Genomic DNA, 26,010 nt, shown 5'->3' on the forward strand with positions numbered 1-26,010 from the left:
CTGAAAACTGCTGTTCACAAACGCTGTCCATCTAATCTGACTGAGCTGGAGCTGTTTTGCAAAGAAGAATGGGCAAGGCTTTCAGTCTGTAGATGTGCAAAGCTGGTAGAGACATACCCTAAAAGACTGGCAGCTGTAATTGCAGCAAAAGGTGGTTCTACAAAGTATTGACTCAGGGGGCTGAATAATTACGCACACCCCACTTTGCAGTTATTTATTTGTAAAAAATGTTTGGAATCATGTATGATTTTCGTTCCACTTCTCACGTGTACACCACTTTGTATTGGTCTTTCACGTGGAATTCCAATAAAATTGATTCATGTTTGTGGCTGCAATGTGACAAAATGTGGAAAAGTTCAAGGGGGCCAAATACTTTTGCAAGCCACTGTAAAATGGCGGAGTCTCCCGAGTCTGTAAAAGTTAAAAAGTCATTAGAAACTTTTAAAAAAATTAAGAAAAGGTGCACAGTGGCTGTGGTTTCATGGTCAGAGTGAGGTACACTACATATTGCAGAGATTATTTTGAAGTTAAGCTGATGATGCTTAGATTAATTCACTGCAATCTACCTTCAGTCTGTTTAATTTTCTACTTAAGTGATTCAAGCTGAGCATATTATTTAGAACTACAATTTCAACCAAAGTAAAGTTAGTATTCTCATTTATTGTCATTATTACATTAACATAACAGTAGTAGAAACATCTTCCAAAGAGATACTTTTTACTTTCTTACTTTGAGCATGTTTCAGAGTCTATACTTTTTCATTGTTAGTTGAGTTAAGAAGGTGAATCCGTACTTCAACTTTTACAACAATCAGTACTTGTACTTAAGCACAGAATGTCTGTACTTTTGTCACCTCTGTGGCAAAAGACAATACACTTCCAGGGAGGAGGAAGTCTTAAACAGCATACCATAACTGTTAGAAGATAATCACACGGATGACTTCATGTTCATAAATTCAACCTGAGATTTTATCAATTTTGCCACTGTTAACAGCCTTAGAAACAAATAACACAAACATGTGCGTGTACTGGAGCACACGACTGATGCTTTCTGCTACTTAAATAGCGCTACACCTCTGGGTATAGTCACATTCAATAAGTACTCTAGACTATGAGGCCTCCCCAAACCAGTTATAGGTCACAGCCCAGTACTCAGACAACCAATTCACAATATTAACACACAAAGGGAAGGGGTGGTGAGCTCTGTGCTCATGTGGTCTGTGCTTATGTGCTTCAGGACTGGTGCCAATAACAGCAGAATTACACAGTCACTGCTCACTACACTTAGGTGCCATGTCCACTTGGTGCTGGCCTATCTATCTGCCTCGCAAGCTAACGGTAGCCAATGTTACCACTGAACAACCTCACCAACCACAAAGGCCAGAGCTATATCCTGGACAGCAGCCTCAAACTAGCAGAGGAGCTCATACCTTCTTTGCTCAGTTTGAGACCACCCCTCCCCCACTTCCCCTGCCACCCACCTCACCCAGCACACCCTTCTTGTGGGCGATCGTGGCTCAAGAGTTGGGAGTTCGCCTTGTAATCGGAAGGTTGCTGGTTCGAGCCCCGGCTTGGACAGTCTCGGTCGTTGTGTCCTTGGGCAAGACACTTCACCCGTTGCCTACTGGTGGTGGTCAGAGGGCCCGGTGGCGGCAGTGTCCGGCAGCCTCGCCTCTGTCAGTGCGCCCCAGGGTGGCTGTGGCTACAATGTAGCTTGCCATCACCAGTGTGTGAATGTGTGGATGACTGGATATGTAAAGCGCTTGACTCATGCCACTGTTCCCAACTGTCTGAAGGCCTCCACTATCATACCCATCCCCAGAAGACTGGTATAGACAGCCTCAAAGACTTCATGGAGGCTGTCTATGAGCCTGAGCCATCTGGAGAACAGGAAGGTGGACTAAAGCTTCAAAACCATAATCCCAGAAATCCTCACCACCAAACTGCACTATTTTCAGATCCCCCACTTTCTCGCCAACTGGCATCAGTCAGTCCGACTTGGCCCCACCTCTCCCTCTCCCCCTCACTGTCACTGAGCACCAGGGCTCCCCACAGGGCTGCGTTCTCAGCCCCCTTACTGTACACTCTCTACAGATACGAGTGTAAACCAACCCACCCAACCAAACATCATCATCAAGCATGCCAATGACACCACTGTGATATAGATCAGACAGTGTACGGGGCAGAGGTAGAGAACTGGTGCTGAGGAAATAACCTGAAGTTGAACATTCTTAAAACAGGCCCAGGGTAATTAAATCATTGGCTGCCCACACCCCAACCCTGCCCAACCACCTCACTAATCTGAGCCATGCTCTGAGTAACCCCCCCCCAACACTCAGGCCACTCACACATGGACTTTATTCAGATTAAGTCTTTACTTTGCATTAGTTCCAAGCACTTTGCAACTTGTTCTCTAATGTGTGCCTATTTTTGTATATATTTATCCTGTTTGCTATTTATTCCTGTCTACTATTTATATTTTCATCATCATCATCATTGTTTATTATATAGCACTTTAAAAACACACAAGGCTGACCAAAGTGCTGAACAATAGAAACATAATAGATACCATAAGAATAATAAATACGATAAAATAAATAATAATACACCACAGTTGGTGTGAAGCACCCAAAATTTCATTATACATGTAAAATGACAATAAGCAGCAATATTCTGTTCAATCCTTCTCTAAAGGCAAGTCAAAAGAAATAACTAACCAAAATAAGTATACACAAGTATACACAAGAATACCCCAAGAATACCAGGTGCAGCCTAACAAAGCAGTACAAACAAGCATTTGAAAACTTACTGGACCCCGATTTTTGTGCAGACAAGCTCCCATTCGATGCAACCCGCTTTAAAAGAATAACAAAAACAGGGAGACCACACCTAATCTTAGGAAGCAGTGGAGTGGTTTAATGAAATAAAGTAGTGAAACCAGAGATTTGTATGGGTAGTTATCAGGACATCAGTGTGTATACAGTGTGTGTGTGTGTCAGTGCAAAGACAGCGTATACAGTGGGGCAAAAAAGTATTTAGTCAGCCACTGATTGTGCAAGTTCCCCCACCTAAAATGATGACAGAAGGTCAGTAAATTTGCACGCAGAGGTTAACACTTCAACTGTGGAGAGACAGAATGTGAAAAAAAAAAAAAAAAATCCATGAATTCACATGGTAGGATTGGGTAAAGAATTATTTGTAAATCAGGGTGGAAAAATAAGTATTTGGTCAATAACAAAAATACAACTCAGTACTTTGTAACATAACCTTGTGTTGGCAATAACAGAGGTCAAACGTTTACTACAGGTCTTTACCAGGTTTGCACACACAGTAGCTGGTATTTTGGCCCATTCCTCCATGCAGATCTTCTCGAGAGCAGTGATGTTTTGGGGCTGTCGCCGAGCAACACGGACTTTCAACTCCCGCCACAGATTTTCTATGGGGTTGAGGTCTGGAGACTGGCTAGGCCACTCCAGGACTTTCAAATGCTTCTTACGGAGCCACTCCTTTGTTGCCCGGGCGGTGTGTTTTGGATCATTGTCATGTTGGAAGACCCAGCCTCGTTTCATCTTCAAAGTTCTCACTGATGGAAGGAGGTTTTGGCTCAAAATCTCACGATACATGGCCCCATTCATTCTGTCCTTAACACGGATCAGTCGTCCTGTCCCCTTGGCAGAAAAACAGCCCCATAGCATGATGTTTCCACCCCCATGCTTCACAGTAGGTATGGTGTTTTTGGAATGCAACTCAGTATTCTTCTTCCTCCAAACACGACGAGTTGAGTTTATACCAAAAAGTTCTACTTTGGTTTCATCTGACCACATGACATTCTCCCAATCCTCTGCTGTATCATCCATGTGCTCTCTGGCAAACTTCAGACGGGCCTGGACATGCACTGGCTTCAGCAGTGGAACACGTCTGGCACTGCGGGATTTGATTCCCTGCCGTTGTAGTGTGTTACTGATGGTGACCTTTGTTACTTTGGTCCCAGCTCTCTGCAGGTCATTCACCAGGTCCCCCTGTGTGGTTCTGGGATCTTTGCTCACCGTTCTCATGATCATTTTGACCCCACGGGATGAGATCTTGCGTGGAGCCCCAGATCGAGGGAGATTATCAGTGGTCTTGTATGTCTTCCATTTTCTGATGATTGCTCCCACAGTTGATTTTTTTCACACCAAGCTGCTTGCCTATTGTAGATTCACTCGTCCCAGTCTGGTGCAGGTCTACAATACTTTTCCTGGTGTCCTTCGAAAGCTCTTTGGTCTTGGCCATGGCGGAGTTTGGAGTCTGACTGTTTGAGGCGGTGGACAGGTGTCTTTTATACAGATGATGAGTTCAAACAGGTGCCATTCATACAGGTAACGAGTGGGGGACAGAAAAGCTTCTTACAGAAGACGTTACAGGTCTGTGAGAGCCAGAGATTTTCCTTGTTTGAGGTGACTAAATACTTATTTTCCACCCTAATTTACAAATAAATTCTTTACAAATCCTACCATGTGAATTCATGGATTTTTTTTTCACATTCTGTCTCTCACAGTTGAAGTGTACCTCTGGTGCAAATTACTGACCTCTGTCATCATTTTAAGTGGGGGAACTTGCACAATCGGTGGCTGACTAAATACTTTTTTGCCCCACTGTAAGTGTGTGCAGGTGAAACCAAATGGCCAGGCGGCCAGCCAGCTAGTCAGTCAGGCTTCTGGAGGAGGAAACATACAGGCAACAAGGAACACAAGGTCAGTCACATCACATTCCTTTCAGACCTTTCACATTTAAACCCATTTGGACCATTACATGGACCATGAGTATGGGCAGAAATCTGTGCCATCAGAAACTGAATTTGAATAAGTTAATTCAAATTCAGTTTCTGATGGCACAGATTTCTGCCCATACATGAGTTTGTTTGTTTGTTTGTTTGCAGCCTCTGTGAACCAGCATTGTGCACTTTAAATCAAACAGTCAATATGTGGCGTAAGTACAGATTATTGAGAGGGGTTAAACAAAAAAAAAAAGAAATTGAACTAAGCTCCCCCTGGAAACACACACTGTTTAGAGACCGAAAAGCAAACTAAAATTATTATAACTATCAGAATTGTTTTTAGTGTCAGGATGGAAATCACTTGCAGCCAACGACATCGACCATGGACATTACTAAATATTGTTTCCTTCCTTGATCTGCTAGTCACTTTACTGCAGCAGTTCAGCTGCTGCTTTTTTGTGAGTCTCTCTGTCTTCAGTTTTGTGTTTAATAACTGAAAAGTTTCCTCTGTTAGGTCAAGTTCAGGTGACTGAATGATCTATTGAAGAATATCCATTTTTCTTCCTTGAATAAACTGTAGCGATGCCTCTTTGGACTTCAAAATTGAACAACTGCTCAATACAAGTCCAAAAGTTGGAATCAGCTCCAGATCTTCTATCTGCTTAGTTTTTCAGGAATTAACAAATAAGGAAACACACCCTGTGCATTATATGTATGCCTCTAAAAATGGCTCTGATGGACAGGGGGCAAATTACAAAATCATGCTGGTGTCAAAATATTTACAAACTGTAAATATGTCTGTTTACAGTCTGACTGTAGGTCCTTAAATCCAAATTAATGAATGCTCATTCCAAAAAGACAGTTTTTATAAGTCTAGTGTACCAATGAAGCTTCACGACAAGAAAAAACATCAAAGCAGGAAGACGACAATGACACAGCCACCATAACCTTTGTAATGCACTTTAGATTTTGAAGATGTAACATACTCAGTGTAAGCTTGCCCAATTATTGACAAGTGAAATAAATGTTTTGAAATGTCTTGAAACAAAACAGCAACAGAGCAGTCTGTGCAGTCATCCAAATTTTTAATAAAGGCTGCGTTACTGTGGATGCAACCATTCCAATGCAACCACATGGGCTTCTTGTTGCATATTACTCTGCTGTAAAACGTTTGTTTGTAGAAAGGCTCTTGATATAATAGAGGCTTAAATGAAATATATCCAAATACCAGCCATTTTATGAACTGCATCTAATCAGAAATGGGAAATGAATGAGGTGGCTCAGGCCTGGTTTTAGGGGGTTTTCTGGCGTTTCCAGTATGCTAAAACTGGAAACTTTCTTATTGTTACAGTTTTTCTCTTCATATCCTGAAAGACTAATGAAAAGACAGGAAAGGATCAATCCCTTTCTATATGCCAAAACATTCATCAACAGAAATGTCAGTTACCAAATACATCCTATGTACAGTATGGGAAATGATGACTCATGATATGAATGATGGGAAGTCGTTCCCAGAATCTTACCGTGCTGCTCATTTATGAACTCCCATACACAACACTGCCCTCTATTTCCACTCTATGGTATTACACCACCTTAAACGCATTGTTTCATCAGATTGCCTGCAGTCTGATCAACATGCAGTCCACCTTGATGATCTAAACTCAAGGCAAAAATTATGATGACTGCACAATTCAACTGTAAAGTGAGGTGGACTTTGGCTCAGATTAGGCTGGACACAAAAATCAAACAGGTTAAAAAATTAAATTTAAAAAAAAAAAAAGTAGAAATATATATTTAAAAAAAGCTTTATTGAACAGCTACCTTTTACAAACAAGACATCACTAAACTGTTTCCAGTTAGTGACAGCAGCACAAATCCACCAAAAATATCAGCAATGACAAACAACAGAAGACAAGAACACATGGTGGGAAAGCTTATAAAGAGCCAGAACAGAAATGTACTTCTGAATAATTTTTTTTTTGTTTTAATGTGGAGAGAGTTGGTCTATGTTGTCATGGATACGACTTGACAGATGGGTCTCCAAAATTTCCCCAAACAAGTTCCTTTTCAGTAAGTTGTAAGCCATGGGCAAAAGTTGCTTGATAACCTTGTGGAAGTACTGTAAGAGAGAGAGGGAAAATCAAAGAGAAATGATTTATATCCCCAAAATCCAGTCCTTAAAAAGTTTTGAAAATTCAGTTCTTTGTATGGACCAAAGCATTAGTTCCCAACTTACATTTAAGTTAAATAGAATAAACATATGTGCAACATTAAACCACTAATAGTTCTAGTATAGCCACTAAAAGTTTGATGTCCCCTGTTTTTGATTTGTTTTGTTTTGTTTTAAATATGTCAAAGAATTAAAACTATCCCATTTTAAATAAGAAATAAGTCGAAAAGAAAAGTTCTTTTTATTTCACAAGTCATCTCAGAAATCACATCAAATCCAAGAAAGATGATTGCTGAAGAATCAGTGACTCAGTATACTCACATGAGATCCATAACAGAAGAGGTCTATTCCCAGTTCATAACCCATGCCATAGTCGCACTCATCATTAGCAAACTGAACAAATGTTATCATTTCCTGGATCGGTCCAAAAGCTTTGACGCGTTCTTCATCAGTCCGTGCTTCAACAATGGCTTTACAAATTTTCTTGAGACCAGCTTGGACACAAGGGAAGAAACAAATTTGTTAAGGAGCGGAGACAAAAAAAAAAAAAAAAAAAAAAAAATAAAAATCTCTGCAATCTCCAAAAGTTGATTCTGTTCATCTGGAGGTAGCGTTTTCAGTGGGAGAAATGTTTTGTCACTCATCCAAGTGACTTCTTCAGGTCTCAGCTGACTGGAGGTTTCCCCGATCTTATAATCGTATGAGTTCCGGTCAACAGCATTGTCTCTTCACTTGCATCCCAGTCACGGAAGCGTTGGAGGTAGTTCGTAAGAGATTACAGGATGACCCCAACCTCAGCAACAGGACCACTCTCAGCACTGACCAAGTGTGTTTGCTGTTGGAACTGTATCTTCATTCCACCTATTTCACATACAAGGGTCAGTTCTACAGACAGAAACATGGGTGTGCCATGGGCTCCCCAGTTTCACCCATCGTGGCCAATTTGTACACGGAAGAAGTGGAAAAGAGGGCTTTGTTATCCTACCCTGGAACACCACCAAGTCATTGGTTCAGGTATGTGGATGACACCTGGATGAAAATCAAATCTCAGGACGTACCACCACAGCTCACGAATCACATTAACTTGGTGGACCGACACATCAAATTTACCATGGAGGATATGAAAAGTGACAGGTTAGCCTTCTTAGACTGTGAGATTTCCATCAGTAATGGGGAACATCTAAAAGCTGAAACCTACGCATACAGATCAGTATTTAAGGTTTGACGCTCATCATCCACTGGAGCATAAACTGGTTGTCATCAGGACGCCAACACCATCCCCACAGACACAGCGGACAGGGAAGCAGAAGAACATCACATCAAGAAGGCCCTGAGTAAATGTGGTTATCCCAGCTGGACTTTTGTCAAAGCTGGAAAGGCGCCTAAAGAAAGTTCCAGCCGATCCAGGAGAGAAGGACAACCGCTGACTAAGCAAAAACCTGTAGTGATCCCATGTGTCAGGAGTATCAGTTGAGACACATTTTTTCTAAACATCGTGTCTCTGTGGCTTTTAAACCCCAAAACACGCTGCACCAAAAATTGGTCCACCCCAAGGATCTGGTCCCCCGACACAAACAGAGTAACATATGTACAGTGTACACTGTTAAGTGCCAGGAGGATTGCCAGGATTTATACATCAGGGAAACCAAACAACCTTTGGCAAAGCGGATGGCACAACACAGAAGAGCCACCTCATTAGACCAGGACTCTGCAGTATTCACACCTACAGGGTGGACACTCTTTCAATGATGAGGATGTACACATCCTGGAAAGGGAAGAACGCTGGTTTGAGCGCAGAGTCAATGAGGCCATTTACGTGAAAAGGGAAAGACCATCTCTGAATAGAGGAGGGCGCTTAAGGGTACATCTTTCGCCATCTTACAATGCTGTGATTGCAGCCATTCCCCAACTCTGTGTGAATGGTACTCATGGCCATTGATCAGTGATCTTTGATCAGTGGTTGTTGATCAATGGTCATGAGAATTTGCATAATCAAGATGAAGGAACTGACCTCCCAGTCCATTTTTCCTTCAGTGGGCTGGTTTCAGTCATTATGCAAATGTACTGGTTATAAGATTGGGGAAACTTGCAGTCAGCTGAGACTAAAGAAGTCACTTGGATGAGTGACGAAACGTTTCTCCCACTGAAAACGCTACATCCACATGAACAGAATCAACTTTTGGAGATTTACTTACCTGGATGATTAAGAATGCATCAAGACATCTCTGCAATCTATATAACCAGCTTATTTCACAGAAGCTAAATTCCTTTATCAAAATTTGTTTACCTCACCAATGAATAAACAAAAGATAAATGGAAAAAACTGGTGTTAAAACAACTTTAAATTTGTAAACTCACCATCTGTTTCTGGAAGTTCCCTGTATCCAACATCATTCTTGTCTACAGGTACAACAATGCCCGCGCCGTGGAATGTCTTTGTTACGACCTATAGTGTGTAAAAAGTTTTCAAGCATCAACTTTAAGAACACATTTTTTTTTTTTTTTTAAATGGGTATTACAAGCGAGGTCTTGGTAATTTTTTTGTTGGCGTGTGCATTTTACCTTCTTGTCTCTCTGCTTCATGTCTTTGGTCTTCTGCTCCAGAGAAAAGCCCAGAGTCTGTGCTTTGTCTCTCAGCTTTGCCTCCAAGGTTTCCAACGCCTCATCCCCAGTTTTCTTACTGCCCCTCTCTTTCCTCTTCCTCAGCAGATACAGGCTGAAGGAAGTAAGAACAGCAAATTACAAGACAAAAAGAAGTGATGACAGAAAATTTCATGCAGTAATGTACCTCCACTCTCACACATGAAATAAAAGGAGGAAAGACAAGAGGGCATATTATGAAAAGTTAAGGATCACCCAATTTGACTGTTTATTTCTGTAAGCATCAAGTTATTGATGGAATTTTAAGTGGCCAACAAACAAATAAACCACAACATTAAAGCCACCACCCTAATACTCTACAATTTCCCCTTGTGCTGAGACCACACCTCAGTGGGTCAGAGCTGTTGAGGGGTGGACTCAACACAAGACCTCAGAAGGCGTTTTGTGGTATCAAGCATCAACAGATTAGCAGGACTTCCTTTAAGTCTCCATGCACTCGAGTTTTTTCCCAACACATTCAGATGCTCAATCAGGCAGACACAGAAACTCAGCAAGTCAACTTAAAACCTTGAAGCTTTTTTCATACTCCTCAAAACATTCCTGAACAGTTTTTGCAGTTAAATGTGGTGCATTATTCTACTATTGTTCCCATGAAAGTTTATTTGTGGTCTGAAGGTTTAGGTGGGTGATATGCATCAAAATAACAACATCCACATAAATACACTTTTAGTAATGTAAGAGTTCAGCAAAGGTACCCTGACTGATCTACAGCTACAAAGCCCCAAACACAACAGGATGCAACGCACTGATGATTCTTTCAACTTTCTAATAGTGCTGGATGATAAAACGATTACAATATTATTTCGAGAAAATTTTTTTTTTAGACCATGATAATAAATGTAGGCTTTACAATTTGATCAGACAGACAATACATATAGCCTATCAGACAGTATTGTAGGGTTGGCATAACGCCAAAGCAGTCAATCATAGTCAACATGTTGCCCATTCCCTCAGAAGACGAAAAAAATAATGTAAACATTACTTGCAAGGACTTGTGAAAAACATGTCAGGCAACTAAGATGTCCTTGTGAGCAGTAAATAAGAAACACTGTCAGTAGTCTGGGAATGGTTTTCTCTATCAGATCAAGCACAGATAAAGCCAGTGTGCAAGGTATAGCACTAACAGGTCCCGACAAAGTCTGGTAACATGACATACCACCTTCATCAAGTATTTCACAATAACACTAGGGCTGCACGATTAATCGTTAGAAAATCGCGATCTCGATTCATACTTATGTGCGATTTAAAAAAAAAAAGAAAAAAAAAAAGACGACGACGACGATTGTACCGCATTTTGATCCGGGACGTAATCTGCATGAAAACAAGCGCTCACTCTTCCTGCTCAACAAATGACAAGGGCGGAGCCTTATACCACGTGATACAGAAGCTGGCTGCTAAAATTAGCAGGGGAAAAAACAACGGAGAGCACGTCAGGGATGACGAGAAAGTGACAGGAGAAAATCCGTCCCGGTCAACCACCCAAACATCAATAACGGGAACCTTATACAGCGCTTCACGTCGAACTCCCGCAGGCACAAAGAAATTACGGAGGCTATTACTTATCACCTGACCAAAGATATGGCTCCCATCAACACCGTGCAAAACGAGGGATTTAGGAAAATGATCAACACCCTAGACAAACGCTACACAGTGCCGTCCCGCAACTATTTTTCTATTGTTGCACTACCTGCTCTATACCAGTGTTGCCAACTCCTCAGTAAGGAAAATCGCTATTGGCTGTCCTAAAAGTCGCTAGAAGTCGTTAAATGACGTCATCGCCTAATTTGCATAATTGGTCATGCTAATATAACTATAACCTACGTTGCTGCCTGGAGAGAGAAATAACATCATGGAAGAGACATAAAGTGAGTAAAGAACGTTCTAAATGCATTTAGAATTTATTTATAACTACAAATTAAATTTATTTTAGCAATTATTGTTTTTTTAAATGTCACAATTCCAACCCTGTTCCTTTATCCGGGCTTGGACCGGCAAAAGTGACCCGAAATAGGCACTCTGGTGGAGTTACTGTGTGTGTGTGTATAAGTAGTTTTAAACCTCGTGATCCACAAAAAAGCATAACAGTAAAAGAAGAACTGACTGCGTTACAGTCAGTGCGAGAGCAGCGGCTTCGCTCATGCGCGATTCATTTGCAGTTCGGACGCACATGTGAACATCTTCTGCCCTGATAGAAGCTGGGGGGACTATTCTCCGCCCGTGAGCGCTTTGGAACGGGTGAGGTGCCCACGGCAGCACCCGCTGCTTGTTGAGAGTAAAAGCGATACGCGCTTTCACTTCAAAAAGTCGTCATAAATAAGTCTCCAATAACACCAGAAAAAGTCGCCAGATTTGTCGCTAGTCGCTTTTTAGAAAAAAAGTCGCTAAGGGGGTCTGAAAACTCGCTAAATATAGCGACAAAGTCGCTAAGTTGGCAACACTGCTCTATACACGCAGTAGCGAGCAACGGTGGAGACGGAATTTCAAGCAGTACAACATTTTGCGGCAACAACAAAATGTGAGACATTTGTTGTTTTTATGTTTATTTATTGTTTTTATGTTCAGTCTCAACTGTTGCGAAGTTGATGTGCAGTTAATAAGTGCAATAAATATTTATACTGGAAAAGAAAATCATGAGAGAATCGTGATCTCAATTCTAAGCAAAAATAATCGTTATTCTCATTTTATGCAAAATCGTGCAGCCCTAAATAATACCATTCAAACAAGCATGATGGAATAGTGGAAAGTCCACACAACAGGTTTTCCTAAAAAGAGTCTTCTTGCTTAGCGTTAAATCTGTATCCCTGCCACCAGTTCACCAGAAACTGAAATTGTTCAGTAAAGAAAGAAAAAAAAAAAAATTGTGATTTTTTTTTTTTTTTAAATCCATATTGCCCAGATCTACCTTCCAGTACAGCTGATACTAAGCTCTTCCTGATTTTCCTGAACATAAAAAACAGTTTTCATTTCTCGTGCTTTGGAGGCTGTGACCTTGTTGCTTTTTCAGCATTTGTCCCCCTTCAGATCACTTTTAGAACCTGTTAAACAGTACATACCTAAACACTACATTTAAAAAAACAAAACAGTTTATTGTGAAATGTGATGTGGGAAATAAAATCACCACCATCAGTGGTCACTAATGCACAAGGACTTTTTTGTTCTTGTGCCAAGAATTTGTTTCTTAAGCTGGAATTTGGATTATATAAAGTGATATATGGTGAGTTTGTGGTGGTTAACACTCACTGGACTGCAGCAAACACGTTGTCCCCCATCTGTGTTATAGTACAGCCCTTCTTGGCTTCATTTTCCCCAACAAACGAAGGGAGGGAGTCTGGAGTATCTCTGGCGGAACAATGAAATTCAGCAAAACAAAACAACAAAATCAGAACCACTTGTGCTCATGTACATATTGTTATCACTATTTTCATATTATTACACACGATGCTCTCTGTCTTCTCGGTAGAGCAAATGTTGGAAGCAGCCTTTGGTGGAAGCTACAAGATTCTAATAAAAGCCGATAGTCACACACTTCAGATGTTATGTTCTATACCTGTAGTAACCAATGTGATGCTGGCTGTCCTCACTCCCTGCGAGTATGGTCTGAAACTCTGGTGGGTCATAAAAATATCGCCAGTGAAGGTGGAAGTTCGGCTGGGAATTCTTGGAGTTTTTGTGAGCTCCTGCCAAAATATCAAATGGTCCAACTAGCTGCAATCCCAGCGAGTCTTTCAGAGCACCTACAGAGAGTGACAATATATTGATACAGAAACGAGCTGACACAGAAGCATTACTTAAGTGCAAATTATTGATGAAATATTTTACTAAATAGACACACTGTTTTGTAGCACATATCTTATACACCACATAAGTATCTGAGATGGAGATTTTTCACTTAATGATAAAATGAATCATCTGCACTGCTCAAAAAAACAAAAACAAAAAAATCTTGATGAATGAAATAAACTTAAATCTGAGAACAAAACAACACTCAGTGGAAACAAATCATCCACTGTTTTAGGGCTGGATTCAAAAATAACAAAAAAAAAAAAAAAATCAAAGATAAAATTGTTCAGTATATTTGACATTTTATAGATGAAATGATCCTTGACTGTCAGCTGCTGTACTCTACTGCAGTGTGTACACTACCACTCACCGCAGCACCTTCAAGAACATCTGCTTTTAGCTAGCTGTTACACTGGCCTTTAAAGCACCGTACAGTACTACAGTATTACAGACGTGATGCTTCTGTCTTCTACTGTGTCATCTGTTTCACACCTGTATTACAGCTCCTAAGTTCATTACAACGATTGAGCATCTAATAGCTAAAAAACAGTTTCTGAATTTCATGTTTAAGTATAATAGGAGATCTGTTCATTTTGAAGTCCTTAACCACCGACTGTCACGTGGATTTTTTTTTTTTGCTTTGAATTACCTCGTCTTTAATGTTCTATTAGACTGAAATACTAAGCAGTATTAAATTCAGCGGTTCCACCCTATGAAGTCTAGTACCACATCATCATACCACAGGGGTTGTCAGTGCAAAGCTCGCTGCAGAATTCCCAGAAGTGGTACAGATCTTCTGGCATTTGAAAACTGTACAACTGCATCAGCTCATCACGTTGCTCCGATTTCACTCCCGATGGCAGCACATCATTGGATTCTTCACTTCGAGCTTTCTTCACCTCTCCATTATTTGTGCCTTTTTCCTAAAGACATGAAAAGCAGGGGAACTCCTCAGCAATACTGCATAGTAAGTTGCCTATTTATGTATTATATCAAGCTCCAAATATCTCATTTTGATTCAGCAGGTTGACAGTAAAACATATTGTGGATACATTGAACCAACCACTATATTATTATAAAAAGAAGCCCCCCCCCCTCCAAAAAAAATAAATAAAAATCGATAAAGGTTATTCAAAACACTTCTATAATAATCATTGAGCATCATGGTCTCCACAGAAGTAGGTCAATATTTACTGCGTGAGAATTAATGCATCGACCTCGCGTCAGCAACTAGTGTACAATAAGTACAGCTGTGTCCACTGCCTTGGACTCTGTACCCTGCAGTGGCGTGTACAATACGAGTAGGGATCGAAATCTCTTCCAATAGTTGCTCGCAACCTTAGCAAAACGATTTTATGGGGCCATTTATTGGTGTTTAATGGATAAAGGCACCAATCAATGAAGACACCCACAGTGCGCTTGCTGATGCCACACTACACAATCAGTGAATGGGAACGACGTACGGATATTTCCTAGCTAGCATAAAGGTCCAGTTATGGTGCAGTGCTTTCCATTTAATCAAAGCCCAAGACCCCATTCAGGTATGTGCTGTTAGCATCGCTGAACAAGCTGCTTTGTGGGACCAGCCTGCAGAGCTGCTGCCATGTTGTCGTGTTATCCACTGCTGCTCGGTCAGGCTGCTAAACACTTCTTCACACCGACTTTAACGGCAGCTGCTCTGCTGCACACAGAGCACGGCGTCTCGTTTGGTAAGGCTGCTGTTTTAAACGCATATTCCTGCACCAAACACAGCAGGTCAAAACAAAGCGTATTTACCTGAACGGCTTTGTGTTTTCTTTTTGCGCGCCCTGTCATTTTATTCCTCTTTTTCTCCGTTGAAGTCTTCTTCTGCCAGTCAGCGTCGAGCCGTCGGCAGCAACAGCGCCCTGTTTAAGAGCACCAGTGCCACCCACAGGCCTGGAATGCAAACGTCCATTCCCCCAAATAATCCAGGTAACAATAACAACAACGCCACTACTACTACTACTACTACTACTACTATTACTACTACTACTACTACTACTGATAATAATAATAATAATAAATTGGCTTACTATACACTCATCTGCCCCTTTTGCCTCTACAGTTCAGCTAAATAACTACTTACTATTAACAAGGTTATGCAAATCATATAGAAGGTATGTAACAATACTTTGAACATTTTAGGCTGGATAATTATTTAAAATGCATGCTGTATATGTGTGGTGAACAATATCTTTATTGCTCAGTTTCAGATGGTGGAAATAACATTAGTTGTTATCAGTTCTGCTAAATTTCAAGATAACCTTGTAAGTCAGAGCCAATAAAGGGGAACAATTAATAGAATTAGCACAGGGTCAAAGTGCTCCAAAGAGCCATTATGGAAAGAAAGTCAAATCAGATAAAAAAAAATATGTAGATGTCAGTAATCTAATAAAAGAAATAGTTGAATACAAGTTCACAAAATTGATTATGTTATAGATCACTGTACTAATTTGATGGTATGTGGAAAGGAAGCAGTACATTTAAAATACTTATGCATTTGAAAATCTGGATACAGGTCTTACGAAACTCAGTGTAGCACAGATAAAAATACAAATACAAATATGGTGTGCAAATAATCAAAGTCATTTTTCAGACTTTCAAAGCTTCACTGCTAAATAAACAGATTAATGTAGGATCAATGTGAAGGCAGAGCAGTCCATCTTCTAACCTAACACTCCATACAGAGAGAACATAAATGTGAATGTAGCTTTTAATGTAAAGTACTTTGAGAAGCTATTTAGTACATCTTTACATACAGTAAATGCATTTAATTTGCTATTATATACGTGGCACAATAAGTTATTTGCAATACAAGTGCAGGAATAATCATAACCGTGAGGGCCACTGCATAACATATTAACCAGTTTGCTCATCAAAGTTCTGATGTGTGAGCAATAGATCAGTCTTCACTTAGAAGAATGAAGATAGAACATATGGGCAAGCCTCCTTTTAGCCTCTGAAGCCACATGTCTTCATCTTCTCTCCAGTCCGCTGTTCATTGGTCTGTCTGTGTCTCTCCCTTAAAGTCTTCATGCAGTGATGGGTCTGTACTAATGTTTTCATTGTTTTCTTTTTCTTGTTCATCAGCAAGTTGCAGCCAGTTTTCTCTGTTCTTCTTACACCCATTTAGCAAAGGAGAGCAGGAGTCAAACAGTCTCGATACAGTCTGAGGAAGGCAAAGACAGAGATGGGATTGTTGATAGAACAGTGGAAATTACAACTGATCTTAAGGGAACAAGATGGCAACAAGGTGAATTCTGTGATGAAATATATAAGGACACATGCATGCAAGTAGAATATACAGTTATCTACACATTGCTTACACAATACCAATAGTAATAACACACCTTGTAGAGTGGATAGCAGACCTCATCAATGTATTCAACTTGCATATACGGCAGTCGAGTGCTGTTTTCTCTGTTCATTATGTCCTAGTGAAAAGTAAGCATAAAGTGGCTGTTTAAAAGCACTTAAAGCACTTATAGAAGATCAGATAGAATTGTAAAAGTATGCAGTACTTGAATATGAACATTTATATATGAAGATTAATTCAACCCCAAACACTGCAAGCTACATTAAATTTACTTCACTCTGAATGGGGAAAAATGCATCAGAAATACACAACAGGCTTTATAAAGCTTTATGTATTCAAAGATATTGTTATTTTTGTTATAGTGTAGACAGAGTAACAGTAACATTTTATGAAAACCCTTTTTTGAATCTGTGTGAATAAAATAAGAATTTTTTTTAAACCACAGTGACAAAAATATGAAGATATTCCAAGACATACCAGTGTTTGCGGTTATGTATTTTTTCAAAGAACAGTCTTTGGCACTGTGATACTGTTATACGACGGGGTAGATGCAATTGTAGCGCAACAAGAAATAGGACAACAGCATGCCTGAAGGGCTTTTAAACTTAAAAACATTTATCATGAGACTAAAACAAGATATTCACAAATGATTGGATTCTTGTTAGATTCCAATCATGAAAAAATAATATTGATTTAAATTCCTTTTTATGTGCGCACACTTTTTTATCCAGATGTGAGTTCCACTCAACATTTTCAGAATCCTTGGCACACTACAAATCCTGCAAGCTCCACTTACAATGGGTTTGATTTTGAACTCTTCCCTCTCTTTGTCCCCCTGTGCAAAGAACTCCATGGCAACCAAACTGGCAATCTGTTAGGCGGAAGAGTGAGGTTAAGGTTGCAGTGAAAAAGGATTGAGAGATGAAGCATGAAGTGTTTTATTTTTCATTCAGAGCTACTTTGTGAGACCTACTCTTTTTTGTTCAGGCCAAGGCTTTGTGATAGCAGAGAGGTCACTGGCTGTCATCAGCATTGACCTGTGGGGTAAAGTAATAGCTTACAACACAGCGCATTCTCTTGGTTTACCGAGCACAACAATATAATATGCCTCTGATTCTAATTTATGTGATTCTCACCTGAGCAAGTCTCTTTGTTTCTCACTTTTCCAGCTCACTCCGCTTTTGTTAGCAAGAGAAAAGAACTCCTTTCTTCTTCTGAAAAAAAAAATTAAAAACAGCCAGAAGAAACATGGGTTAAAATAAGACTGACTTAATGTGTAATCTACGTCTTCTATGACATTTTTAATGTTTCAGACGTACTCCATGTAGACGGTCAGGTCTGTGGCAAGGATTGCCCTTTTGATTAGGTGTAATAGAGCTTTGTGCTCTTCAGCAGACAGACCGCTAAGAATCTGACTGCCCTGGAAGATGAGAGAGAGAAAGAAAGTAAATTAAATTGAAGACTACAAGTTCACACACAGAGATCAAAATAATCTAATTATTTCACAAGTGGAATGATTGCAGAATAATAGATATAGTATACGAGCTTCATTTGAACGTCCTGTTGTGTGCATGCAAACATAACTTATAAGTTAAAAAAAAAAAGATTTCTTGCATCTTACAGTGTTGTTTAGGATGAAGACACACAGGTTGTAGTGGTGGTTCTCAAGAGAGGAGTGTCCATATAACTGAGCTAAAGGCTGATGAGTCCTGAGAGAAAAAAGAAAGAAAGAATCAGGACTGAATATAAGTAGGCAGTGACTAATAAGTGTTATAGATAGTACAAATCAAAATAAATACAAATAATTATGGTCTAGATAATTTAGAGTAAAAATAAGTAATGGAGTAAATGTGAGAGATGAAGAAGTAACATTTACCTTTCTATGAAGGAATTATTAACTCCTCTGTGATCGACATCATGATTCAGAGTGGCTATCATCAACGCTAAGATCTCCAGACGAGAAAAAATGGTCTAACATATGAACAGAAAGAAACAGGTTGTAATAATGAAGAAAATTATTTTTCTGCATTTTATAATTGAACGCTTTATAGGAAAAAAATAATAAGTGAGAAAATAATCATCTGCACATGTATATATTGCACATGTGCTACACAAAATAAAAGAAAGTTTGTATCAATAGCTGGATTATGTGCTGTCAAAAGTCGATAATAAAAGTTTCTAACAGATAAGATGATAAAGGACCAACCCCAATTGGAGCTGAAGTCTATGGATCCCTACACATGAGTATATGCAAGGGTAAAAAACAAGAAGCAGGAATTTATGGATAGTTGATGATGCAAAATCTCTAAATCATTTTTAATTTTTTTTGTATTTTAATTGTATTTAAATAATCTCTAATCTAAAAGAATTAAGTGATAAGACAGTAAAATGTTAGATAGTAATGTCATTTTCTGTCTGAACAAATACTGAAAAAAAATGTGTAACTGTAATTCTACTATTCGATGTTTGATGTAAAAGAAATGAAGTACGACAAATGATACTTCCATTTTAGTGTTACTAATACCAGTCAGTGTCTTCATTGAATATCCCACATAATTAAGCTCCAAACTATAACAGATACAAATATGCATAACAGATACAGCTTGGTCCTGGTACAGAGACCCCCAGGGTGGCCATATACCTGGATCTCCAAAAAGCTTAAAACACTGGTGAGTGAATGGCAGAAGTCACTTGAGTTGAGGCATAGGCATGTGTCTGATTGTTACAGACAGCAGTTAAGAGGTTTTGGCAAGATCTAAAATTAATCCTCTTCCAAACAGTTAAGAGCGCTGAGTATGGAAGGACAACCCTGGCAGTCCTCAACTGACTCCTCCCAAAACTTCTGAGCTACAGGACAGACGAAACTCCGGCGGCATTATGAATGAATGAATGAATGAATGCTTTATTGGCCATATGCAGGTTGCCCCACAGAGGAATAGGACGCAAATATCACAGTGTGACTGTCACATGGACACATAGAATGGATTGTAAACAAAATTATAATAATAGCAACTACAGACCCACTCTGCTTTTACCACAAACTAACCTGGAGTTGGTCTGTTGCCATGAGCATTGCAAACATGCTTTGAGCAGTGCTCACTGCATGGTGCCAGTTGTGGTAGGGCACGTTGTTCCTGTAGCCACGTTTCACAGTCAAAACCCACTGGCAAAGACTCTGGAAGGATGAGATATGTAAAATTGATAAATAATAGAAATTGAGAATATTTAAGGTATTAGGTGATTCTATTGTGCTTTTCTAGTTTGTCAGTAGTGAAATTCCTGTAACTCAAAGAGACATATTGAACTACATATTGTCAAATGTAAGAGCTAATAAGATAACACTAAAATATCCATTATGAACTCATATTCTCCTCTCTCAAAGGTCCTTTTCCCACTAACGTGATTCCTGTTTTGGTGCCTTAGATAAGGTGGAGTTAATGAAATGAAAAAAAGACCAATGCCAGTGAAACAAGCTTGAACCACCACAGAACCCCAGGGTTTCACAGTCCTTAACATCAGTAGCTACACAACAGGATTTTACCAAGAAATTCACAGATAATTTGCAGATGCAGCTTGCAGATTTTGACAGAGAAGCTTTTCTTCTTACCAAAATCTCTTTACCCCAACTTTTAAAATGGAACATTGTGAAATGCTTAGTTATTAAACCTTGAATTTTGTGCCAAACTGGCTTCACACTAACACTGATACAAGCACTATCCTGTATCCTGATTGAAAAAAAAAGCTGTAAAAGAAGCATGATGTGTATGAAAAAGGATTTTTGAATTTATGAATACTTATGAAACAAGCCTATTAATGTCATTTCGTTCTAAAACAAACAAACAAACAAACAAACAAAAATTAACTTAAACAACTTAACTGCCCTGTTTCCTCATTTATATGATAAAGAAAATAACGCTACTAATATTAATAGAAGCTGAGCTACCTTGTAGTTTATGTTAAAATCCTGCACCAAATTGAGATCCAGGAACATGCGAATCGTGGATTGTGTTGTCGCGTCTTCTGGCACGCCGAAACCAGAGAAATGGAAGTCTAGAATATTCAGCAATTCAGCAGAAGGAATGGTGACCTCCTAAAAACACAACCAATAAAAGAAATTGAAATGTACTCTTCAGGACGTTCAAGCACAAACACACACAAACAAAATAGAACTTGAGCTCTTTTCCTCAGTTTACCTAAGTGTGTAAACACAGAAAACCCATCTAGCTTTAACATGGGTGAGGAGGTTACCTTAACCTTTGCACTCACATTCAGTGATAGCAGCTGATCAAGAGCTTTAAGTTGTTAGGGCATTAGTTCTACAATAGCATTAAAGCCTGTAAATCTGGCCTCTTGGAACAAAGCAAGGGTTGATTGCATGACTACTGCCATAGTGATTAAAAAAATAGGAGGAGTGGAGAAGGAAGGCATTTAACAGAAAGAACAAGGTATATGAAAGAAAAGGGAACAAATGTGTGCGCTATTTACTTTAAATCACTATTTACATGCACGATGCCACGCTGCAACAGGGATAAACTGGATAAAAAGAGAAAGGCTGATTTCTTCCAAAGAAAGACTCACCTGCAATGCCTGGATTTCCTGCTCTGCTGCAGTGATGTGGTAGGCAAGGACCTGCACAATTACAACAAACAAAGAAAACTCAGAAACAAAACTTTAAGATTTGTTAATGTATGAATTATTTTTCTGACTCTTCTCTAACTTACTAATTGGGCGAGATAGTGTTCTCACCTCCTGTGTGACCTCTATACTGGCCCTTCGCTCCTCAGTGATCTGGACTGCCTGAGCATACTGTAGAGCCAGGCCACAATACACTGCCAGGTCTTCCAGAAGGCGCTCGTCATATCGGTTAAAGACTTCCATTTCATCTGAGTCTCTGCTTTGTTTGTTCATCAGCTGGCACACAGCTAAATGACATTAAAAGACAGATGGTTGTGTAGCTTGAGCACAAAGTTCTTCAAATTATGTTTTTGTTTTTAACACATAGTCTAGTTGCTTTCTGTGGTAAAGCTGAGATGGGCAACTTGTTTTTGGAATCACTGGGAAAAAAATCACAATAATAATCTCAGCATCTAAATATTCAAGTGGCTAGAAAAGATAACTGGATTAAAAACTGAAACAATTTTATAAGATCTAATTTGTGATGGAACAACTTGTCCAGATCTGGTCTTCTCAGAGCAGATCACAGTAAGTAGTATAAAGACTGAAAAGGTCTAAACAGTAAGTAAGGATTTCTAGCTGTGAAAAGTCACTGCAAATCATCTGTGAAACCTATTATTTTATATTATTTCATACTACTTTATTTTATATTTTAATAAGAGGGCTTTGTATGCTGTGCTTCATTTGTGCTTGTCTGGTAACAGAGGTGTGAAAGATTTATTTTCAAATTCTATCCTGTTTACAATGTTTACTGCCATTCAAGAAAGGAACTTACCGATAACATTTTCAGATCTCTCATTTCTAACTGGGCAGCAGATGAGACTCCTTTTCAGTTCATCAGAACTCTTCGACATATTAAGTGTTTCCATAGAAGTCAGGGTTCGAAAGGCATATGATGGATCTATATTCCTGAGGTCATGCTCCCTGAAAAATTATACTTTCAAATTACAAAACCCCCCAAATATCCCATATTTGTTTTAAAAGTAAATCAACAGCAAGGACTTGCAAAGTCTCCGGACAATACCTTCTGTAGATCTGGCAGGTTGATCCGAGCTCCTCACATTCCAAATGTATAACTCTTGAGAATAAAGTCTGTAATCAAAAGACAAAAATGAAAAACAAAACAAAACAAAACAAAAAAAATGAAAACATTGTGTATGGCTAAAAATATTGTACTATATTCTGAACAGACAAAGTAATGGAAAACAAGGAAATTGAGCAGGATGTCAAGATAATGTACCTTTTCTTCAGTGTCTGAAGTTTGCTCACTGGGGATAAAGATGGTGCAGTATTGAGCGTGTGTAAAGGGCATGATGGTGGCAGCCATCTTACTCAGCATAACTTCAAGGGAATGGTGCTCCTTTGATAGTACTTGTGCCATCTCTATCAAAGCCTGGACCACACACACACACATATGCATGAAGATATTGCTTAGATATACATGTTACAAGGCATAAAACGATTTTAAACTGTTCTCTGGCTTTACCTTACTGCGTTTAGCCTCTTGTCTCGCACCTTCATACAGCTGGACATTATCCAGGACAGTCCCCAACACATCCATGTGATTTGACAACACCTTAAAACAAAATCAAACGCGTATTTATGGGTGGTAAGCATTAAGACAAGGCAAATATCTGACATTATAAATAATGTATAATGGAAAAAAATCTCCATACTAAAGTCCAATCCCTCACCTTTTCATCAACGTTTGTGAAAACAGAACGTGATCCATCGCAACTATTTCTTTTGTTGATCATTAGCAGGACACCTAAAACCTGTTCAAAAAAAGAAAACGTTTTATTTTCATCCAATCTATGTTTAAAATTCTGTTATGACAATGGACAATATGCCACTGAAAAATCCACAGGACATTTACATTAGTTAAAGGTATTTGCAACGGCACACATACCTCTCCCCTGTGGTTGCCGATAGGAACGCTCAGAACCGTCCTGATCTTTGATGTTTGATCATTGGCTAAGTTGAATCTGGGGTCCTGCTGGGACAAATAAGGAAAACATAAGTGCATGTAAGAGGATCACTTAATATTAATTACTTAACAGCAACATGTTTTAAACATATCCTATCCAACAGTCTTATGTATGTTAGATATTTGTGGCAACTGAGTAGCAACAGACTTTAATACCTAAACTAACTTTATTCTCTTCATAACCCTTTGTTGTTAAGCTATTGGGTCGGCGCTGTTCATCAGCTTTAGCCACATCTGACCAAAAATACCCACACTTCTCAGGATGCTTGGCATCTACCAAGTTATTAGGGACAACCCATGCACACCCACGCTGACTGGGTTTACCTGGTGTTCAACTCTTCCAGGCACACATTCCAAATCACCTTACTTGTGAGGGCAAGAAGAGCTGCTGTGACCACCACCTGTAAGCCTTTTAGACAGCTTTGGCATGAATCTACTTTTGTGGGGGTGTATGTGTGGGCATGTGCCAGGAAAGGACAGTAATCCAAGGTTTATCACTGGAAGCAGTCACTAAAAGGATTAAAAGAAACTGCGTCACCAGGGATTCCCTATCAGGCTTCTTCAAATAGCCATGTCATCATCTCAAAACAGACTTTCAGGAAATGGGTGACTCATTAAACATGCAGTCCTCATTTCTGATTTTTAATCCCTCGCCTGTGCCCTGGAACATGGGAGTTAAGCCTACATGTACAATCATGACATCAACATTTACCTTAGATGCATCTCTTAGATTTATTGGTGAAGCTGTAGCCATTACGCATCCCATGATCCCTTTTACCAGTTCTAGATGAGATTGGCTGTATGGGTTTCCCTCATTCAAGTGCCCCAGTGATGTTAGGGCTATCACGTCTTCCAAGCTACTCCTTCCACCACAGTGTTTCCGTACAAGAGAGAGCGAAACACCCTCTGCTCCCAGTAGCTCCCCAACATGGATCACAGCCCCCTGGCAGAGCTCTGCTAAAGAACCCATACAGCTTAGGCCTTCTCCTAGGAGCCCCATCATCCAAGGGCAGCCGTCACCATGGCCACATGATGTGGGTGGAAAAAACTGTGGAGGGTGGGGTAAGCTAGATGAGCAGGGGCAAACGGGAGCTCGTGGTTGACAGGGAGAAAACTGAAAACGGGAACAACGAGGTAAGCAGAGAGAGCATGGTGAATGGCTTTCTTTAACATCTGGACCAAAGTGGTCCATCCATTCAGGGACACTGAGATTTGAAGCGAGGCGTCTGTCTGTCAAAGTTAAAACGTTCAGGTCTGAGCTTCTCAATGGGGAAGAATTCCTCCGATAAGGTGCCTTCATGAGCGCCTCGGAATGGTCAGAGCTCCTCCTTTGAAACCTTGACAGAAGTGGGGACATCTCTGTCTGTGGACAACTGACCCTGAAATCATACACAGATTACACGATTTATTTAAAAGCAAAACTAAAATAAAGTACTTAAAATTTGTATAATAAGTATTAAACGTATATGTGGAAACATAATTTTATCTAAGGCACCTTATATTTTCATTACTAATAAAGTGTTCACCTTTACAAGCGTTTTATTCAACAAAAGTTTGTTAAAAACGTTTTAATCGCACATTATAATTTTGAGGGATCTGAGTAATTTGAGTTTCAGCTAAAACTGTAGAGGTATAAAATGTAAACTCTTACGCTGAGGTTCTGCGTAAAAAGTAAGCCCTTGTGAAGTCGGAGTGGTCATCCAACCATGCGTCCTCTTGGTAGCTTGTCGTACCATCTCCAAATTTCCTGCTACGCAACCTGGACCTTGGACTCCACAGTGGGGAGAAGAACCAACCCGTGCCTTGCACCATCGGCGAGTCGCTCACGATTTCCCTGCGGATCGACTCTGCGCCAGCGTCCGGAGATGCCCCAGGACTCACGCTGCCAGGCTCCATGGACTCTAGTGCTTCAGAGTGAAGGCAGGGCATCCCCTCGCTCAGGTAAATCGAGAAAAGATCGGGTAAACTCAGTTTTTACGCCCAGTGAGCTATCTAAGAGAAACACCTCGAACGCGAGGAGGCAGAAAGTAAGACAGACTAACGACTTGCCAGAGAGCAGAGCATAAAGAGCCCGTGAAAACGATTGCGTCAAGGTAATCCCTTGACCTTTATTTAGCCGATATCCACTAAAGGAACCTGATTAAATGGATTTGCTCTAACCCCCGGCTCGTACATGTTATGAACTCGTCATTTAACTTTAACACCTGTGTCCAAGTGTCCAAAAAAGTAAATATCTTAGAACTAGGAAAACCAACCTATTGTGATATTTATTTGTACAATAACAAAAAAGCACCAACATGTCCTCATTTAAATAGTAAATAATAGGTTAATCCTAATTATTTGGCTTGAAGTACAGAACGAGAAATAAAACCAAGTAAAAAGGACAAAATATGGTTTAATCATCATAAGTACACAACATATTATGTGTTATTCACTTACGTGATGTGGATAAACTATAAATTAACCTTTAAGCTTTATATAAAAAAGCATAGGTGATCACATGATCAGCAAATATTTGAGCGTTGCAATTTAGACCTTTAGAATTAAAATAAACAACCAAGAACAACATGAACACAGTCAGATATCATTACAGATATATAGCATTAACTGGACATTAGAAGATTATTTCACACTGTGCTAATATCT

General features: G+C 39.6%; 3 protein-coding genes across 5 annotated transcripts; all 3 read right to left on the minus strand.

Annotated features, from left to right (window-relative positions):
* Nucleotides 1-6,529: 6,529 nt before the first annotated feature.
* LOC120729026 (histone PARylation factor 1) lies at nt 6,530-15,265 on the minus strand. The gene is made up of 8 exons (XM_040024401.1): nt 15,143-15,265; nt 14,106-14,289; nt 13,134-13,320; nt 12,827-12,925; nt 9,488-9,641; nt 9,284-9,371; nt 7,247-7,419; nt 6,530-6,874 (listed from the first exon to the last, which is right to left on the minus strand). The coding sequence occupies exons 1-8, from the start codon at nt 15,179-15,181 to the stop codon at nt 6,740-6,742; spliced, it is 1,059 nt and encodes a 352-aa protein (XP_039880335.1). The 5' UTR covers nt 15,182-15,265; the 3' UTR covers nt 6,530-6,739.
* Nucleotides 15,266-15,325: 60 nt separating this feature from the next.
* LOC120729246 (cGMP-specific 3',5'-cyclic phosphodiesterase-like) lies at nt 15,326-21,581 on the minus strand. The gene is made up of 12 exons (XM_040024785.1): nt 21,450-21,581; nt 21,282-21,332; nt 20,647-20,793; nt 19,750-19,878; nt 18,580-18,674; nt 18,325-18,412; nt 18,023-18,123; nt 17,840-17,917; nt 17,677-17,740; nt 17,500-17,574; nt 16,738-16,821; nt 15,326-16,556 (listed from the first exon to the last, which is right to left on the minus strand). Exons 1-12 carry the CDS (start codon nt 21,579-21,581, stop codon nt 16,386-16,388), a joined length of 1,215 nt encoding a protein of 404 aa, XP_039880719.1. The 3' UTR covers nt 15,326-16,385.
* On the minus strand, nt 21,223-25,493 carry LOC120729024 (cGMP-specific 3',5'-cyclic phosphodiesterase-like). 3 transcript variants are annotated; one of them, XM_040024400.1, is made up of 8 exons: nt 25,016-25,493; nt 24,077-24,743; nt 23,287-23,370; nt 23,072-23,152; nt 22,864-22,953; nt 22,618-22,770; nt 22,153-22,469; nt 21,223-21,625 (listed from the first exon to the last, which is right to left on the minus strand). In XM_040024400.1, the coding sequence occupies exons 1-7, from the start codon at nt 25,291-25,293 to the stop codon at nt 22,323-22,325; spliced, it is 1,500 nt and encodes a 499-aa protein (XP_039880334.1). In that variant the 5' UTR covers nt 25,294-25,493; the 3' UTR covers nt 21,223-21,625; nt 22,153-22,322. The 3 variants fall into 3 exon arrangements, with proteins under 3 accessions (XP_039880334.1, XP_039880332.1, XP_039880333.1); XM_040024398.1 differs by having other exon boundaries at nt 22,153-22,770; XM_040024399.1 differs by lacking the exon at nt 21,223-21,625 and having other exon boundaries at nt 22,033-22,770.
* Nucleotides 25,494-26,010: the final 517 nt, after the last annotated feature.

Source organism: Simochromis diagramma, unplaced genomic scaffold, assembly GCF_900408965.1.
Source record: "Simochromis diagramma unplaced genomic scaffold, fSimDia1.1 OVJJ01000302.1, whole genome shotgun sequence".
In the NCBI taxonomy this organism is placed as follows: domain Eukaryota; kingdom Metazoa; phylum Chordata; class Actinopteri; order Cichliformes; family Cichlidae; genus Simochromis; species Simochromis diagramma.